The sequence below is a fragment of the Eschrichtius robustus genome, chromosome 1, assembly GCF_028021215.1.
Source record: "Eschrichtius robustus isolate mEscRob2 chromosome 1, mEscRob2.pri, whole genome shotgun sequence".
Classification (NCBI taxonomy): domain Eukaryota; kingdom Metazoa; phylum Chordata; class Mammalia; order Artiodactyla; family Eschrichtiidae; genus Eschrichtius; species Eschrichtius robustus.
This window is the reverse complement of record NC_090824.1, coordinates 11796567-11816625: the sequence shown is the minus strand read 5'-3', so window position 1 is coordinate 11816625 and position 20059 is coordinate 11796567. Positions and strand designations below refer to the sequence as shown.

The window sequence follows — 20059 nt, the reverse complement described above, 5'->3', positions numbered from 1 at the left end:
AGAGTGGCCCCCGCTCGCCACAACTAGAGAAAGCCCTCGCACAGAAACAAAGACCCAACACAGCCATAAATAAATAAATAAACAAAAAAATAGATAAAAGATTTAAATAAACATTTCACTTAACTAGATATACTAATAAGCCCGTAAAAAGATGATGTCCACAATCATTAGTTATTAGGGAAATGCAAACTAAAACCACAATGAGATACCACTTCATAGCCAGACAGACAGTAACAAGTGTTGGTGAGTATAAACCAGGAACCTTCATCTACTGCTTGTGGGAATGTAAAATGATGCAGCCATTTTGGAAAATTGTTTAACAGTTTCTTAAAAAGTTAAGTATAAATTTACCATATGACCCAGCAATTCTACTCTTAGGTGTCTGCCCAAGAGAAACAAAAGCATTTATCCACACAAAGACCTGCACACAAATGTTCTTAGCAGTATTATTCAAATAGACAAAAAAATGGAAACAACCCAAATGTCCACCAACTGGTAAACAGAAAAAAAATGCGGTTTATCCATACAATGGAACACTATTTGGCAAGAAAAGGAATGAAGTACCGATACATGCTACAACACAGATAAACCGCAAAAACATTACCCTAAGAGAAGCCAGACACAAAAGACCATGTTGCAGCGTTCCACTTACATGAAATGTTCAGAAAAGGCAAACTTACACAGATAGAAAGTGTATCAGTGGTTGCCTCGGCCTGGAGGTAGGGAAATTGGCCCAAGGGATCTTACTGGGGAGATGCAAGTGTTCTAAAACTGGTTTATGGTGATGTTTGCACAATTCGGTAAGTGTACTAAAAAAATCATTGAGTTGAACACTTGAAATGGGTGAATTATACATGCTCTGTAAAATATGCTTCAATAAGACCATATATTTTAGAAAATATATTCAGCCTGTCCTGTTAGTGCTCCCCTACACTGTTTGGCTCCTCACCACCACCTTGACAGGCAGATGCTTTTACGCCCATTTCACAGATGCGGACAAGCTCAGGAAGGGCTCGTGGCTTCCAACCCAGATCTCCTGCCCCCGACCATGCCCTACGCCCTGCCTCCACACACAGTGGTCTCAAAGCCAAGCGGTGATTCTCTCTTGAGTCCTTGGAGTTACTTGGTTGCCTCTAACTTTCTTAATTCAGAAGGGTTTTTGGTTGGAGTCAAGCATTTACTGGTACCCAAGAGAGATAAATAAAAGTAGGGTTAGGCCAAGTCAAATGACTTGGAGATGGTGTTAAAGGTTACTTGAATGACTTCCCTGGAACACAACTCATCTGTATGCATTTTTCCCCTTAAAACAGAAATGCCATACGAGGTGCCATGTGAGAGGAGGGTATTGAGCAAGACTTTAAAGAAAGGCAGAGCCCTCTGGACTACTGAACAGAGACTGCTGACTCAGCTTGTTTCATGGCTTGCGTAAGGAGTTCCGACGGGGCTTACTAATGCATCCCGTGATGTCCTGGTGCAGGTCACTGTCCGGACACTGATGGTGCTGCCTTACCTCAGACCCAACTGTAAGCAAAATAAGGATAGCCGGCTTGGAGCAAAGGCTAAATACTTGGCGTGTTCTAGTCACTGCCAAGGGGTCCACTTTCAAACCAGGTAGGGGCTGGGAAGTGGTCCTCACAGGCTGCTCATTGAGAGGATATTACCACTTGAGGGTATATTACCACTGAGTGTATATTACCGCTTCCTGACACGTGCTCTGACCGTGGCAGAGGCTAAGCCCTGGGTCTGGGCTTTGCGGGGATGCCTCACTGAGCTCACCACTGCCTCAAATTTTCCAGAGGAGAATCAGAGGTTTAGAGTGAGACCACGTAATTTGTTCCAACTAATACAGCAGGTGAGCGGAGAGAAGGAATTATACCCGGGGTCTGTGCAAGTCCACGGCCCACATTCCCCACGACCCGGCCCAGCCTCTGGCTTGTACAAGCACAGCCCTCCTGGGCTAACTGCATTCCCCCAAGTCAGTCCTACTCTGCTCTGCTCTCCATCCATGTTTCTGTTTTTAAAATATATGTGATATTTAGTAACAAGATGGATTAACCTCAAACACGTTATGCTGAGCGAAAGAAGCCAGACACCACAAAGACTGCATATTGTATGACTCCATTTATATGAAGTTTCTGGAGAAGGCAAAACAATAAAGACAGAAGGCAGATCCTTGGTTGCATGGGGCTGGGATGGGCACAGGCATGGGGAACTTTCTAGAATGATGGAAGTGTCCTAAAACCAGACTGTGGTAATGCTTGCACAACTGTTTGAATTTACTAAAAATCACTTAACTACAGGATAGGTGAATTGTATGACATGTAAACGTATACCTCTTCAATAAAGCTGCTTCTAAAAAGTGGTAATTGTACACACTTTAAAAGTATATAAAATGAAAGGCGGTCTCTCAGAAATGTAACCCTCCATCATCATATCTTCTCCTCCTGACTCCTATGTGTGTGAGTTCTAAACTTCTCCCTCTCCCTCCCTGCTTCCTCCTGGCCCCAGGATGCAGATGTTCTCAAAGCCTTCCCGGATGAGGTGGAGATCCCTTCCTTTCCGCTCCAGCCCCCAGCTCGAGACCAGCAGAGGGGAGGAGGCACCAGCATTCCCCAGCCCCTCGCCCCTCCTGCTGTTCTCAAACCACTCCTGTCCTACTGCCAACACGCCAGACCTCCTCCTTCAGTGCCCCCCTGCCCAGCAGTGACCTCAAACCGCCCCCCAAGCCCCCTTCTCCTAGTGACGCCCGGCTCACATCTGCCTGTCCTCCCAACTCCCACCATCCTCAGCGTCCTCCTGTTGGCCTGGGCAAGGGTGAACTTCACCTTCAATCTACTTAACACCAGCCCCCCCGCCCCCACTGGGCCTTATACTTTCCTTCTCAGCGCACTCAAATCTCTGTCCTAAAAGAAACCCTCCTCCAGTCCTGTTCCTCCCCTGGTGACCTACGTACTTCTTTTTCCCCCTTACAAGCCTGTCGGAAGAATAGATGGTACAGCTGTCCCCGTGTGCAGCTGAGCTTGCACTGCGGGGCCTCTCCCTCTGTCCTCCATGCACTGCAGCCTGGCTTCTGCCTCTGCCACTGCAGGAGCCTGTCCTCCCAAGACCTTCCCCCCAACACTCAAGAGGCAGCACGCCCCACCAGCATCACCCCAGACCAACCAACTCCCTCTCTGTCATCCCATTATCCCAGCCAAAAATGGAAAACAGAGAAATCCAATTCGGTTTAACCAACATAGGTTAAATAACCATCAGAAAGCTCAGAAAAGCTCTCTGCAATGATTTAATTGTGCCTGGTGTACTAACCTTCCCTAGACAAAAGAAATTTGTGATAATGAGTGCCGTGTTCCACTCAAGGAAAATATAAATCTCCATAAAAATGTAAGTTTAAAAGTCTGTGTAGGGACTTCCCTGGTGGCACAGTGGTTAAGAATCCGCCTGCCAACGCAGGGGACACGGGTTCGATCCCTGGTCCGGGAAGATCCCACATTCCGCGGAGCAACTCAGCCTATGCACCACAACTACTGAGCCTGTGCTCTAGAGCCCATGAGCCACAACTACCTGAGCCCACGTGCCACAACTACTGAAGCCCGCGCGCCTAGTACCCGTGCTCCGCAACGAGAGAAGCCACCGCAGTGAGAAGTCCCCGCTCGCTGCAACTAGAGAAAGCCCACACACAGCAATGAAGACCCAACACAGACAAAAATAAATAAATAAAATAAATAAATTTATTTAAAAAAAAAAAAGTCTGTGTAGAAAAAAAAAAGCCTGTGTAGGTTCTAGGGGAAAAGTTCTTTCAAATGCTGTTTTAGTGCTTGGCCTCCAAAGTCGAGACGGCAAATGTTGGCAGTTGGCTGAGAAGAGAACCGGTCCGGCCGGCATATGGGCTGAGGCCAGAGATGATTCAGCACCCATGTTTCCTCTTCACAGCCTCAGTGCCAGCATCCTCCCTCATTTAGGGATGAAAATTTCAGTCTGTAGCCACTTCTTTTTGCCTTGCTTGCCTCATTCCATTTTGATATGGAATATTTTACCCAGGGAAACTAGCAACACTTAAAAATGTTTTCTGGGGCAAAGGTTAATTGGATACCTATACTTAATAATATTTAACCAAGACATGCTTTTTTTAAGTTGGTTGTATAAAAACCAGGGTGGCTGATGAAGCAGCCTATCCACTATCAGTGACCCATATTTATAACACCGCATCTTTCTGACTCATGGTTAGAGAGGGAGGAGAAAACTGAGCCGGGCAGTTAGTACTCGGGTTGCTCCTCTTTAACTGGGTCAGGTCTGGGTTAAGCATTAAAAAGAAAGGGGATCATTTTGCCATAATAATTTTTCAATCAAGTCAAATTTCCTATTCAGCTAACATAACAAAAAGCATTCAAGAAATAAGTCATTCAATAATCATCAAATTATAGAGCCAGTAGGAAGTTCATCTAAACCAACCCCTATTTAACAGATATGAAACTGACACCCTGGGAGGGAAACGCACGTGAGGCAGCCCTGCTAAGCTATCAGGAACACAGATGCTAGGTCCGTGCTGTCTAATACAGCAGCCGCTGGCCACACTTGGTGACTGAGCACTTCAAATATGACCAGTCCAAACTGAATGTAACGTGAAGGTAAACGTACACTGGATTTTGATGACTTAGTATTTTTTAAAAAAACGTAAAGTATCTCATTAGTAACTTTTTATATTGATTACAAATGAAATGATGATAGTTTGGCTATATTGGGTTAAAGAGGACACATGAAAGTTAATTTCACCTGTTTCTTTTTAGTTTAAAACACAACAAAAACGTGGCTACTAGAAAATTCACCACGACACAGGTGGCTCTCCTGTTGGACGGTGCTGCTCTGCAGCTAGTCGGTCTGGGTTTGAATCCTGGCTCGACCTCTTGCCATCTGGGCCACGTTGGGTTGAAGTACTGACCTTTTCAAAGCCTCAGTCCATGCATCCGTAAAAAGGGAACAAGAACCAGACCTACTGCACGTAACCCCACGATGGTTAAATGAGTTCATTTATGTAAAGGGCTCTTAGATGCAAGCCCAGCACCTACCGTGATCATCTGTGCATCTTGTCTCTGAGAACTGAAAGATTCAATGACTTTTCTTCTTTTTCTTTTTTTTAAATTTTCTTACTCTTTTTAAAAATTTTTTTTAAAGTTAAAAAAAATTTTAAATATTTATTTAGTTATTTATTTGGTTGCGCCAGGTCTTAGTTGTGGCAGGCGGGTTCCTTAGTTGCGGCTTGCCAGCTCCTTAGTTGCAGCACATGGGCTCCTTAGTTGTAGCACGTGGGCTCCTTAGTTGTGGCATGTGAACTCTTAGTTGCAGCACACATGTGGGATCTAGTTCCCTGACCAGGGATCGAACCTGGGCCCCCTGCATTGCGTGCGTGAAATCTTAACCACTGCACCACCAGGGAAGTCCCTAAAATTTTTTATTTATTTATTTATTTTTGTTTGCTGCACCGCACAGCTTGCAGGATCTTAGTTCCCCAACCAGGGATTGAACCCGGATCCTCGGCAGTGAAAACGTGCAGTCCTCACCACCGAACCACCAGGGCATTCCCTCAATGACTTTTTAAATAACAACTTTATTAAGGTATAATTCACATACCATAAAAGTCAACCTTTTAAAATATACAATTCAGTGGTTTCTAGTATGTTCACAAAGTCATGCAACCATCACCACTATCAAATTCCAGAACATTTTCATCACCCCCAAAAGAGACCCCATACCCATGAGCAGTCATTCCCTCTGCCCAGACCTCGGCAACTACTAATCTACATTCTGTTTCTCTAGATTTCCCTGTGCTAGACTTTCATATATAAATGGAATCCTATGGTCCTTTGTGACTGGCTTCTCTCACTTAGCATAATGTTTTAAGGTTCAGCCATGTTGAAGCATGTATACAGTACCTTGTTGTTTTTTATGGCCAAATGTATGGATGGACTACATTTTGTTTATCCATTTATCAGTTGATGGACACTTGGACTGTTTCCACTTTTTGGTTAACGTGAACAAAACTGCTCTAATCATCTGAGTACAAGTTTTAGGGGGGACATATGTGTTTATTTATTTATTTTAGTATATACCTAAAGGGTGAAATGCTGGGTCATATGGTAACTGTGTGTTGAAACTTTCGAAGAACTGCCAGACTGTTTTCCGAAGCAGCTGCACCACTTTACATTCTCACCTGGAGGCCGCACTTTTAATGTATTTACGAATATAGATTCTTTCCGCTCTGATTTCTGCCAGGCTGATTTGCTGGGAATGCCAGGAAAGATGAGGAGAAAGGGGTAAGGGCAGAGCAGCAGGGCAGAGGCGTGGAGGGCAAAGAGGCCTCGCGATGCTTTGACCAGAGTCCCGTCTGCACCTCAACTTGCTGGGTGGCCTCGGGCGAGTCACCTCCTCTCTTCAAGTCTCAGTTTCCTTATTTATAAACTGAAGGCATTAGACCAGTGGGTCTCAACTGGGGACATTTGGCAAAGGCTGGAGACAACTTTGGTCGTGACAGTGGGTTGGGCGATGCCCTGGTATCTAGAGGGCAAAGGTCAAGGATGCTGGTAAACATCCTACAATGTGCAGGACAGCCGCCCCCCAACAATAAAGAATTACCTGGACCCAAGTGACAATAGTGCCAAGGCTGAGAAACCCTGCATTAGACTGAGGTGACCCCAGATGGGCCACTTTGAGAAACTGCCAAAATGTTTTCCAAAATGGCTGTACCATTTTATAATCCACTCAGCAGTGTGGGAGAGTTCCCATTTCTCCATATCCTCACCAACACACTTATTTCTGCCAACCTGATAGGAACACAAATGGCTTTTTAAAAAGTCTGTTCTAGTAACAATGTCCAGGATCGTTTACAGAATGCCAGTGTCATAAAGGAAACAATTAGGCATTTTCTTACCTGGTGCCTATAATTATACCAGCCATTTGATCCCGCGACAATCACCACCCAGTGCTTGCCTCCGTCCTCAGGATCGTCCACAGGAATAGCACCAACTCCCAGGACCAAACTGAGCAACACAGCGACTTCCCAAATCATTCTGCGCCCTGGAGTTCCACTGCAGAAACCTGGGAAGAAAAGGGCTGAGTCAAGCAAAAAAGGAATGACACGAACAGAAGAACATTACTGGCCCCTAAGAAAAGATCACAGCAAATGGGTCAAAAAGATAAGACGATTTAGTCATCAGACACAACATGCTGAGGATAAAAATGATGACAGAGCAGAATTTTATTCTTAGCTCTGTGGCCCTTTTCCCCGGGTGGAGCAGGGGACTGCCCATAGCTCCCAACCTTCACTGTGGGTTGAAGTTATGAGTATAAATCAAAGAATAGTGAGAAAGCTCTTGGGACAACCTTTTAAAGTTTCTGTCACAACTTGGAATATGGCAGACAAAATTCATCAACAAACTTGACTGTGTTGGAAAAACGCCTACCACACACTATGAACTGTTTGTAAGAAAATAGACATATAATGTGTGCATAGCAAAATGTGGAAGGCAGACAAAATTTAACAGCAGTTATTCTTGGGTGGTAGGTGGAATTAAGGATGATCTTTATTTCTGTCTCTTTTACTACAATTAATATATATTAATTATACAATAAAGTTTGTAAAAATTCAGCATACATTCAATATAAACACGGTGGGGAGCAATTTATGTTTGTGAGTTATCTGGATAAGCTATAGTCTAACACTGGCAGCCCAAATGAATGTCTTTGCATAACACTTACAACCCATGTACATTATTCTGTACAAGAGGCAGGGCAAATATTTTAATCCTTGTTTTACAGGATGGGGAGGTTGAAGCACGAGAGAAGTGACTTGCCCAATATCTATAGACAGTCAGCTCTGGGCAGAGAGCAGAACCAATGCCTTCTGAATCCCTGGTCCAGCCTTTCTGCTACATGGTTCTGCATCTCAAGACTTTATTCTTAATGAAGTACATGCCCAAGTTTATACTTCATTGCCAAAACTTTAAAGGGCTTTAAAGCACAAAAGGCAAGACTGAGGCCACTTTGCATTACTCAGACAAGTATGTTATCTTACTGCCCTGTGTCCTGACTATGTTATTTTAAAAAACAGCCTTCCTGTGACAGAAGCCAGGCCTGTCACTCTGAGACAAGAGGAAAAACAGTCTTTGAGCATCTCAGTCTGCTCTGAGATACAGGGACTCAGAGCAGAACAAAGTCTAGGAGGCTAACCTCTGCCTCCGATGCCTTTTGACAAAACAGCGCTCATTCGTTCATTCACTAATTTATTCACTCATTCATTCACCCACTCGGCCAGAGTCTCCTGAACTCCAACCCTGCCAAACAAAGCGCTGGGTGCCGGGAACGCAGCAGGGACAGGACAAAGCCTCTGTCCTCACGGATCGCACAGCCAGCTAAGGCATGAACCACGTCTAAGCCTAAGAAACCATCCTCAGCAACTGTGCCTGACACTGTGCTGAAACTCAAAATGATGGATTTCCCCCCAAGTGAAAAAACAGGAAGCCCTGAGTCTGGTAAAAGTTTGAAAAAGTAAAAGCACCTTGGGCCGGCGCTTCTCCAACTTGACTGTACGCCGAGATCACCTGGGGGGCTTGTTAGAAGGCAGATTCTGATTCAGTAGGCCTGGGCAGGGCCTGAGACTCTGCATTTCTGACAAGCTCTGGGTGATGCCCAGGACAACACTTGGACTCACAGCAGGCCTCTTCCTTAACCCTGGCAGGCTCTAGTCGGCTCCGCCCAGAAGCCTGGCATCCCCATCAAGAAACCACACTACTCTATCCCCCGGATAACTCCTCCCAAGAACTCCGTTCTTAATGTGTAAGAATTAAGAATCTGAGTTGGTGCTAGATCCAGGTTTCTTTAGCTCCACCGCAAGGTCATGGATGCACGGGTAACTACAATAACGTGCCCCAGGTTTGTTTTCAAGATTGTCTTGAAACGGTCAAGGTGCGTAACAGATGAGGGCAGTGGACTGCCCAGGCTGCCCCAACGCTGGAACCTGCTGGTCTGTTAATATGTTAGCGTGTATCGGAGGATGCTCTCCCAAGTCCACTCGACCTGCCCAGGGCTCACCATGGGGCAATAAAAGGTGAAGTTATACAAATGTATGAAGCAGCAGCAGTGAGGTCAGGCAAGAGACAGCCAAACTCCCGTCCCCAGAGCTCTGCAGTGGCCTCCACACGGGAGGGGAGGTGTGCCAGTGACTGCTGAGGTCCTCCAACCAGCAGCCTCCTGGCTGCAGCCAAGCCTCCCAGGAAGCTGTCCCATGGGGTAGGGGTCGGCAAACTTTTTCTGTAAAGGGTTGGAAAGTAAGTGTTTTCAGCTTTGCAGGTCACACCATTTCCATCACAACTCTTCAATTACCATTGTATCACGAAAGCAGCCAGAGACAATAAGGAAACCAGTAGACATGGCTACGTTCCGATAAAACTGAAACAACAGTGAGCCAGAATGTGCTCTCAGCCCACGTGACTGGTACAGCCTGGGGTTTTTATCATCTTTCATCGACAATCATGAAACAGGCTCTCTGGTTTGCACACCACTCTCTTCTGAGTTTTGATCATGCGACTTAATCCCGAAGGGGCTCATTCCTCTGGAGACACTGGTGTGTGACTTTTTCCCCTCTTTTTTTTTTTCTGTGCCTCACAGCATGCAGGATCTTAGTTCCCCTGACCAGGGATCGAACGCATGGCCCCTGCAGTGGAAGCGTGGATCCTTAACCACTGGACCACCAGGGAAGTCCCCCCCCTTCATATTTAAATAAAATACTAAAATTGAATGGTTGCCTGACTGTGGACAACAGAATAGACATCACCAGCTCAACTGCCTAAATTAGTAAACAAAAAACACCACCAGGTTATTTTTACAAGTTCCAGTTTACCTTTCATTCTTCTACTAAAATACTAGCAAGTTACTCCTCGGTGAGGCAAAGTACCTTATTCATACACAAGTGATATTTTCATGGTTAACATCTGGCGATGGTTCCTGTCTATCTTCTTTTTTCTTCTTCTTATAAACACAGAGTTGTGGTTCCTTGAACACAATGCCAAGTTAAAAGCCTCACAGGGACTTCGCTGGTGGTGCAGTGGTAAAGAATCCGCCTGCCAATGCAGGCGACACGGGTTCGAGCCCTGGTCAAGGAAGATCCCACGTGTCGCGGAGCAACTAAGCCCGTGCGCCACAACTACCGAGCCTGTGCTCTAGAGCCCATGCACCACAACTACTGAGCCCGCGTGCCACAACTACTGAAGCCCGCACGCCTAGAGCCCGCGCTGCAACAAGAGAAGCCACCGCAGTGAGAATCCCACGCACCGTAACGAAGAGTAGCCCCTGCTCACCGCAACTGGAGAAAGCCTGCGTGCAGCAACGAACACCCAATGCAGCCAAAAATAAATAAATTAAATAAATAAAGTTTTTAAATAAATAAATAAATAAAAGCCTCACAGTGTGACACTGATTGGGAAATGCCACTTAAAAAAACATACTGGGGCTTCCCTGGTGGCGCAGTGATTGAGAATCTGCCTGCCAATGCAGGGGACACGGGTTCGAGCCCTGGTCTGGGAGGATCCCACATGCTGCGGAGCAACTAAGCCCGTGAGCCACAATTACTGAGCCTGCGCGTCTGGAGCCTGTGCTCCACGACAAGAGAGGCCGCGATAATGAGAGGCCCGCGCACCGCGATGAAGAGTGGCCCCCACTTGCCACAACTAGAGAAAGCCCTCGCACAGAAATGAAGAACCAACACAGCCATAAATAAATAAATTAATTAATTAAAAAAAAAAAAGAATACTTTGATTGCTAGGAATAAAAAAAAAAAAACATACTAATGCTATTCTGGGAAACATATTGGGGCCTGGGGCAAAGGAAAGATGTGAAAGTAATATAATCCTTCCACTGCCCTCAGCAATGAACACATCTCAAAGCAGCAGGTCTCAGACGGCAATTTCCTGGTCAGCAATATTCTTGACAAAGTCAAAACATGAAAACAAAGTCATAATCTTGCAGCATACCTATTATTCTTGTTTCATCAGAGTGAAAAGTTCAAGAAGAAAATGTAAATGATCCCTGCCAAACTAGCCCTTGGTGACTGCTATTTTTGCTCGTGGTCCTCCATGGCACCAGTCACACAGGCGTTGTCATCTACTTCTTCCTGTCTACCCACCCATCCATCCAACAAACATGGCCTGAGCACCCACCAGGTGCTCACAGGCACTGAACAGGGCGCCAAACAGATGAAACCCTTCGCAGAGCTGACATTCTAGCAGGAAGAGACAGACTATTCAAACGCACAGGTTGTCCGGTGGTGATGAGTGCTGGGGAAGAAATACAGGCGGGGGAGGCAGTCCCAGTGGGAGTGGCAGGTATCATTTTCAAAAGGGGAAGATTTTAAGAAGGTAAGGGAGCCTGCCTGTGTGTAGCAGCAAAACCCTGGAAGCAACATAAATGGTCATCTACAGGAGCCTGTCTAGTTAAATCATGATACATCCTTATAATGGGATACGGTGATGCCTTTAAAAGAGGAAGGCAGTTTTTAACGTGCCAAGCGTGGAAAGACCTCCAAGGGGATGGTTAGGGGTATGTGTTTAGTCTGCTAACTGTTTGCAGGGAGAAAATGACCCAGGTAGTTTTTGCTCTAACCAGGGGTGGGACGGAAGTCTCCCCAAGAGTGCTCTGTGTTGCTGCACACGGTGGGAGAGTGGGATATGTATGTGTCTATGAGCCATGCAGTGTGTGAGGCACTTTACCATCCTCACAACAGCCTGTGAGCAGTCTCATTACTACCTTCAGCTGAGACGGACTCGCAGAGGTGGAGAAACTAGGTAGAAAGTGGCACTGCTGGGTGACACACAGATCTCATTCCAAAGGTTGCTTCTTCCACTACACCACCTTGCTTGTCACAAAAAAGCACTGTTTATTTTATGTGAACATCTGGGAGACCCTGCAACCACAGATGGCAGCGCTACACCCCACACCCCAGGGCCTCCAAGTTTCCCCCAGTAGCAGAATTCCCACAGTGCTCTTCACCACCCTACTATTTTAAAGCGCTTGTTGGTAATCGGTTATAAAGAGCTCTTAGAAGAAGAATCCATCAGAGGAGAACCTGAACCACACAAAGTCAAAGTCAACGGACAAGCCTTTACAAATGAATTTCAGCAGCCTCCAAGGACAGGTCCTCACTGGTTCCACTGGTCCTGCGACCCTCTCAGGCTACAGGGCTACATGAGGTCAGTGATTCAATTGAAGGACTCCACTTGACTTCAGGAAGTGTACCATCAAGTGGGGTTTATCCATTTGGGAGGTTTGGGACAGAATGCCCATTCTAGATCAACTATTACCAGCAATGCAAGTAATAGGCTACCGTTAGAGGACCATCTAAATAGCAGAATCAAGTCCAACTCCATGTCTGACACCAAAGCCCACACCTTAACCACCATGATGGCCTCCCACCATCAGCCCTGTACTTGCTACTTGCAAGAGACAGCGAACCATCAAAGCCAGGAGAAGCAGCTGGGCAGACAATGTTATCTGTGAAGAGCCTTCCAAACCTACAGGTTTTTGATCCTGCTATCTGTTCCCTGGGGGCTTACAACAAAATCATCATGCAAGTGGTCCCTGGCGGACAACATGCAAGAGAGACAAGGACAGATGACAAGGACCCCTCCTTCACCAAACTTAAGTCAAGCTCCTCTGAGCCCTCTTCCTGACTAGACCTTGGCCTGCTGAGCCCAGGTTTAGCAAGAATCCTGCAAGAATCTCCCATCTTTGACATCTAATCAAGCTCCTCTTAGTAATTTTTCAGCCACTGACCCTCCCACTCTGCCTACTGGTGATAAGTCTCAGCTGTCCTTGATGTATTTTGAGTTGAACTCAGTTCTATACTGAAGTGTCTCTCTTCTAATGCAACAGCTGGAATAAAACCCATCTTGCCATTTTTTAACAAATGTCAGCTGCAATTACTCTTTAATATCGGACAGGTAGTTACTAAGTCAAGGGAGACCCCCTCTGGGCCTTAATTGTCCATCTGTGAAATGAGACGGTAGAACTAAACTATTAAGGGCCCATTCAGTTCTCAAATCCTTTGATTTCCTGTTTCAAGAGTGAAATAAAAAAAAAAATAATCCAAATAGGTCTTATCTCAAATCTCAAACAAAATACGGATTTTGTTCAAGTTAGTTAATCAAACTTTTTTCCATAGGGAAAATTTCTGATTCAGTGACAAAGCAGATTCTAGATTACAGCATGTCCTTCAAGGTTATCTAATTCTGATTCTATGGAAATTTTTTTCACAACTCTGTAAACCATGGATACTAGCAATGCTAGTAATTCATGTCTAAAGACATGCAAATGAATTCTATCAAGTGAAGGTTCAAGTGACTCCCCTAGTGAAAGAAAGAAGCCAGGCTTCACAACGCACATTTCAGTATTTCTAATCTACAAATGTACTTTGGAATCTCCTTTGAACTGGTTGTAATACCTCACTGAATCTCCTCATTAATAAGTTAAATAGGGCTTCCCTGGTGGCGCAGTGGTTGAGAATCTGCCTGCCAATGCAAGGGACACGGGTTCGAGCCCTGGTCTGGGAAGATTCCACATGCCGCGGAGCAGCTGGGCCCGTGAGCCACAATTACTGAGCCTGCGCATCTGGAGCCTGTGCTCCACAACAAGAGAGGCCGCGACAGTGAGAGGCCCGCGCACCGCGATGAAGAGTGGCCCCCGCTTGTCACAACTAGAGAAAAGCCCTCGCACAGAAACGAAGACCCAACACAGCCATAAATAAATAAAAAATAAAAAGAAAAATAAAAAAAGAAAAGAAAAAATATTTTAAAAATAAGTTACATACAATCTTCAACACTTGTTCATTTTTATATCTGTATAGAATTATGACTTTACTTTTTAAAAATTATTTTTTAACATTACAAAAGGTACCAGCAGCTATATCATATTTCAAAATAGATATAGTCAAGAAAGCATTATTTATTATTGATTTATTTTTATTTTTTACATCAAGGATTTTTTTTTTTTGACATCTTTATTGGAGTATAATTGCTTTACAATGTTGTGTTAGTTTCTGCTGTATAACAAAGTGAAGCAGCTATCCGTATATATATATCCCCATATGCCCTCCCTCTTGCGTTTCCCTCCCACCCTCCCTATCCCACCCCTCTAGGTGGTCACAAAGCACGGAGCTGATCTCCCTGTGCTATGCCACTGCTTCCCGCTAGCTATCTATTTTACATTTGGTAGTGTATATATGTCAATGCCACTCTCTCACTTCATCCCAGCTTACCCTTCCCCCTCCCTACATTTTTTAAATCTACTAATGATTAGAATTAGGAATCTAGCAAAGTAAAATTTTACCAATGGTTAATGGTTTTTCCACAGTTTTATTTTCACTGCTTTTATTGGCACTTGAATTCCTTTTTTTGAATTTCTTCCAAATTACTATATTTTGAAACCTGGGATTAATAATAGTTTGTAGTCTTTTCCCAAAATCAATGAACATGACTTTTATAGCTAGACGTTAAGTTCAATTTTGCTATAATTTATATTTTACAAAATTGAAGGATACACATTAAACTACAGAAATGTACAAAGTATAACATAAAATACCTGTCACCATCATCCAGATCATCAACTGTTAATATTCTGTAAATCCGTTAACCCTCTTTCCCCATAAACAAAACATTACAGAAAAAATAGTCCCCCATGTCCTGTCCCATTCTCCCCATACCACAAGGTAACCACTACCGTAGGTTATTTCATTCCAATCAATTTATTATACTTTAAAAAATATATATCCACTTTATTAACATTCCCCTACTAATAGACATTTAGGCTGTTTCAATTTTTTTACTATTACAAACAATGTTGCAAAAACATTCTTATACTCATCTCCTTGTATACAGATGTCTCTTTCTCTAAGGTACTTTAGGAGTAGAACCACTGAGTCTTAAGATATACCTATTTTGGGGCTTCCCTGGTGGCGCAGTGGTTAAGAATCCACCTGCCAATGCAGGGGACACAAGTTCGAGCCCTGGTCTGGGAAGATCCCACACGCCGCGGAGCAACTAAGCTCGTGCACCACAACTACTGAGCCTGCGCTCTAGAGCCCGTGAGCCACAACTATCGAGCCTGCATGCTGCAACTACTGAAGCCTGTGCACCTAGAGCCCGTGCTCCACACAAGAGAAGCCACCACAATGAGAAGCCTGCTCACCGCAACGAAGAGTAGCCCCCGCTCGCCGCAACTAGAGAAAGCCTGCGTGCAGCAACGAAAACCCAACGCAGCCAAAAATAAAATTAAAAAAAAAAAAAGATATACCTATTTTGCTAGCAGCTGTACTGTTCTAAGATACTCTTCCAAATTTCTATCATCTCTTGAGAGTATCAAACTTCATAATTCCTAATCTGGTAGATATAAAGTGATCTAATTATGGGGTTTAATTTGTGTCTCCTGGATTACAGGAAAATTCAAGTCTTATATGTTTAACCATTCAGATTTCAACATCCTCGACATATGTGATAATTTCCCCATCCTAAACTGGGATTCGAATTTTGGTCTACAAAGCAACGTCTGCAGTTTAAGGGGGAAAAAAAATGCTGGTAATTTCCTTAAAAGATAGTCATAGGTGGAAAACTCAAGAAACAGCATTCACTTCAGTACATTTTTACTGAACAATACTGGGTATGGTGTTCACCTCCTTAACAGTTCACAACCCTTTTCTCATCTTCTCTCCTTTCCCACTACAACTGTCTTTAAAACCCTCAGCAATTCTCCTGGGAATTACTGCAATGAGCTCCCTGGTGTGGCCTCTCTCCAACACTTTTCCACATTAGAGAGTATCTAAGATACACATCTACTAAATTCGGCTTCCGGGGCTTTCAGGACAAAATCCAAATCTCTTACAGCAGCACAGGAGGTCCTGCAAGATGTGCCTCTCTGTTCTCCACTATCCACATGAAATCCCTTGCTCCAACCAGGCTCCGGGGCTCCAGGTCCAAAATTGGTGCTCTTTCCCTGCCTTCATCATGCTGTTTTCCAGGCAAAAAGCTCTTCTCCTTCATCTCATCAGCTCCTGCCCGTCCCTCAAACTCCATTCAATCATTCCCTTCTCTGCGAAGTTCTACCTCTTCCCACAAGTCAGGGTTAGATGCTTCCCCTGGAACACTGGAATGGTTCATGGTAGACTGCCTCTCCCCTTTACGAAATAATCCCTGCTCAAAAAGCGTAGTAAGGCTCAATATATGTTTGCTAACTAATGCAGCCCTGGAGTAAAGAAAGCGGGGCTACTCCACTCACTACATACCACAGGGCAACTCTCAAATCCTGGGCATTTATTTTCACCTCTCAAACGAAGCACATGACGCAAAGTTCCTTCTCCCAGCCCCCAGATTCTGCAATTCTTGGCACTGAATAACACATGTGGGTATAACCTCAACTCTAATAGTTAGGAGCAGGGGACCAAATCCAGATAACCTTCACTTCCATGGCTGATGTGAATCATCCTGTAACTCCCACCAGCTCAAGCCTCTGAGAAGTAGAGCTTTCCTGATTTCTCAGAAGGGATGTTTTTATACGTTTGGGTATATTAGTTGTGGTGGTTAACATAACCCCTTCCCCCTTGGACTACTGAGAACTAACTGCAAACAGGTGCAATCCTCTGCATGACAAGCCTCGACAGCTTGACCCGTTTGTAGACTGTGAATTTGGGAACCAGGCCCCAGGCGCCTCCCGGCACTCTCCGGCTATGAGACCTTAGTAAATGTGCCCTCGTCTTGGGTCTGTTTCTCTGTGAGCTCGGAGGAGCCTGGGTTTCCAGCCAGAGCACGCGCAACAGAAGGAGTCCCACCCTGCCAACCAACAACCCCACAGCACGGCAGGCTGAGAGGTCGCAGGGTTTCCCTCGGGATTCATCGTTTGCCGAAACTCCCTTTCGCTGGGTGAGAAATGGATTACTCAGAAAAGGCCGGGGAAACTGAAAATCCCCGCCTTGAAACCAAGAGCTGCGGCAGATGGGCGACCCTAGTCCGGGGCTTGGGACCCGGTCCCAGTCCCCTGCCAGGAATCACGGTTACCTGCGGTGGGACCGTGAGAACTCCTCGCGACGCGCCGCCTCCAACCAGCCACCTTCCGACAGCCGCCCTGCAGTGATTGCAGAGCAGTGTCCTCGCTCCCCGCTTTGAGGGTCTGCTGCGCCGGGGTGATTGGCGGAGCTTCGGGGCGGGGCGTCTTCGAAAGCCAATGGGAGGCGGGAAAGAGGCCGGAGAGTCGCAGGGACTACGAGTCCCAGCGTGCACCCGCCGGGCCTTCTGAGCGCTGAGGCTCAAGAAACCAAGGGGGGCGGGTACGCAGTGAGCTAGGGCTGGGTGGGTGGGGACGGGGGTCCTGGAGTGCGTGGGAACAGGGGGCGCAGTGATTCCACCCAAGGATCAAAGCTAGCGCGCGGAGCACTTTAACCCTCAGTTTCCAAACTTGTGCACATATTGGAACCACCTAGAGTAGCTTCAGAGACACTGATGCCTCCGCCTCACCCTAGAGACTGTGAGTTCATTGGTCTGCGTGTGGCCTGGGTTTTGGAATCTTTAAAGAGCCCCAGGAGATTCGATGTGCAGATCCGTTTCATCCTCGTAACAACCCTACGAGAGGGAGGAACTATTAGCGTACACATAGGGCAACGGAGGGAAGTTTTGTCAGGGAGGTTAATTTTCTGAAGGTCACACACCTCTGAAGTGGCAGAGCCAGAATTCGGAGCCAGGCAGTCTAGTTGCAGAATCCCGTGCTTTTAATCCATATGCAATGCTACTTCTCAGACGGTTGGTATTATCTCCAGGGAGAGAAAAATGAAATACTATACATACAAAGTGCCATGTTGTGGAGCACAGGAAGTTGAGTTGAATTATTGTGAGGGAATAAGTCCAGTTTCGCTCAAGGACATCAAGACGTCAAGTGCAAGATATAGGACTACAGTCATGGGTTGTCTTTTTTTTTTTTTTTTTTTGGCGGGGCAGCTTATGGGATCTTAGTTCCCTGACTAGGGATTGAACCCAGGCCCTTGGCAGTGAAAGCGCAGAGGCATAACCACTGTACCGCCAGGGGATTCCCTGATCTTCTTTTATAATCCTCTTTTACAGTAAATCATGGGTCAGCATACTACCCTGGGCCTACTGCCTATTTTGTGAATAAAAGTCTATAAGAGCACAGCCTCGGTAATTCCCTGGCAGTCCAGTGGTTAGGACTCCATGCTTTCACTGCTGGGGCTGGGTTCGATACCTGGTCAGGGAACTAAGATCCCACAAGCCGCTGGTGCCACCAAAAAAAAAAAAAGAACACAGCCACACCCACTGGTTTAGGTATGGCTGTTTTGGGGAACAAGGCAGAGATGAGTATTTATAGGAGAGACTATATGGCCCACAAAAGAATATATATACTGTCTGACCATTTACAGAAAAAGCTTACCCACCCTGAGTTAAGCAGCTGGCCCAAGATCACAGCTCTGAAGTGAACATGGGCTTCAAGCTCAGGTCTATCCTAGCCCAAGGTCAATTCTCATGACCACTATGCTTTCACAGTCTTCCTCAATGTGGAGCATTAACATTATATGCCAGGTGTAACTGAACATGGAGAGAATTAGGATTCTGTCCCTTACCCTTGAAAACTGACTGTCTAGTAAGAGAGGCAGAGTGTCCTTAACCACTCCCTCAATTCACCCAGAATAAATGGTGACCTCTAGCAGGTGAGGCTTTCACAATTGAAATGGAATAAAAGTAGTGGCCTGGTGCCAGGCATGTTTAGGCAAACAAAGGGCGGGGGGGTAGCCCCCTCAGTCTCCCTCAGCAACATTGTGGGCTGAGAGCTCAGAGTTGGGACAAGAGAAGGTGGCTGAAAGTTGAGGACCATGGGCGGGGGGGTGGGGAGGGTGGCTGGGGGTTGCCATGGTGATGGTCAGGTAAGCCTCAGAAGAGGCTGTAAGGTGTCTAGCCTAGGCCAGCCACGGGGAGGAGGCTGAGATGCGAGAGGCCTGGAATGGGAACTTGTAGGTGGTGGGCTCTGCCATCAAGCTACCTGAATCCAAATCCCAGTTTTACTATTTACAAGCTGTGTAACCTGAGCAAGTTGCTTAGCTTCTCAGTGCCTAGGTTTCCTCAACTGTTGAATGGAAAAAACGGCACCTACTTCATAAGGTCTCTCTGAGGATTAAATTTGTTAACACAGTACTTAGCACCAAGTAAGTGCCCTATAAATATTAGCTACTCCCTGTGTTAATAGGATCTTTGGTTGCTGGGCTATAAATTAAGAATCCCAATTAGGAAAAGAAGATGGGGATCTGACTTTGGGCACTGCCTGGGCTCCTGGTACCCACTCATGGGATGGCAGCAAGGTATGTGCTAATAGGAAGCGCCAGGAGCAGAGAAGTTGGCACCAAAACAGCACACAGGTGGCAGGAAGGTGGCAGGTTCCCCGTGGACATACAGGCATGGGGACCTCCCCATCAAATGCCCCTGGCAGAATTCTCACAAGAAAAGTCACAGTCTGGGACTCTTGCCACCATTCCATGCAATCAGAGGTTAATGAGGCTCAGCTGGATATGGATGTGGCCAATAACTCTCACCAGAGATAAGAGCCCTGAGGAGCCGTGTCAGATTCAGACCCTTTTCTTATCTAATGGTGGGAGATTAAGTGAGAGATTAAGATTATAAAGCAACAAGAGTTGGGGAGAGTGTGAAAGAAATTGGTTAGGTTTAGAGTGGATTTCTCAACACTTCTCAGCACTACTACATTTGGGGCCCAGTAATTCTTTGTTGGTGGGAAGGTGGGGGCCTGTCCTGCACATTTTAGGATGTTTAACAGCATCCCTAGCCACTACCGATCTGATGCTAGTAGCACCCCTCTCCCAAGTTATGGCAGCCAAAAATGTCTCCAGACTTTGCCAAAAGTTTCCCCCATGTTGAGAACCTCTGGTTTAGAGAGAGAGAGCTGAATATATCGTTCATTCATTCATTCATTCACTCCATTGGATGTGATGGCTAAAGGCCTAGACTGTGGATCCAGA

The 20059-nt window shown here is 45.7% G+C and overlaps 1 protein-coding gene across 1 annotated transcript in view; it reads right to left on the bottom strand.

Moving 5' to 3' along the window:
* The window catches only part of LGMN (legumain), a 36615-nt gene extending 19419 nt beyond the window's left edge, over positions 1-17196 (bottom strand). The window contains exons 1-2 of the mRNA XM_068541359.1: positions 17085-17196; positions 6923-7089 (exon numbers count right to left, since the gene is read on the bottom strand). Of these exons, the coding sequence (XP_068397460.1) occupies positions 6923-7060 (138 nt within the window). The 5' untranslated portion in view covers positions 7061-7089; positions 17085-17196. The remainder of the gene's footprint in view (positions 1-6922; positions 7090-17084) is intronic.
* Positions 17197-20059: the final 2863 nt, after the last annotated feature.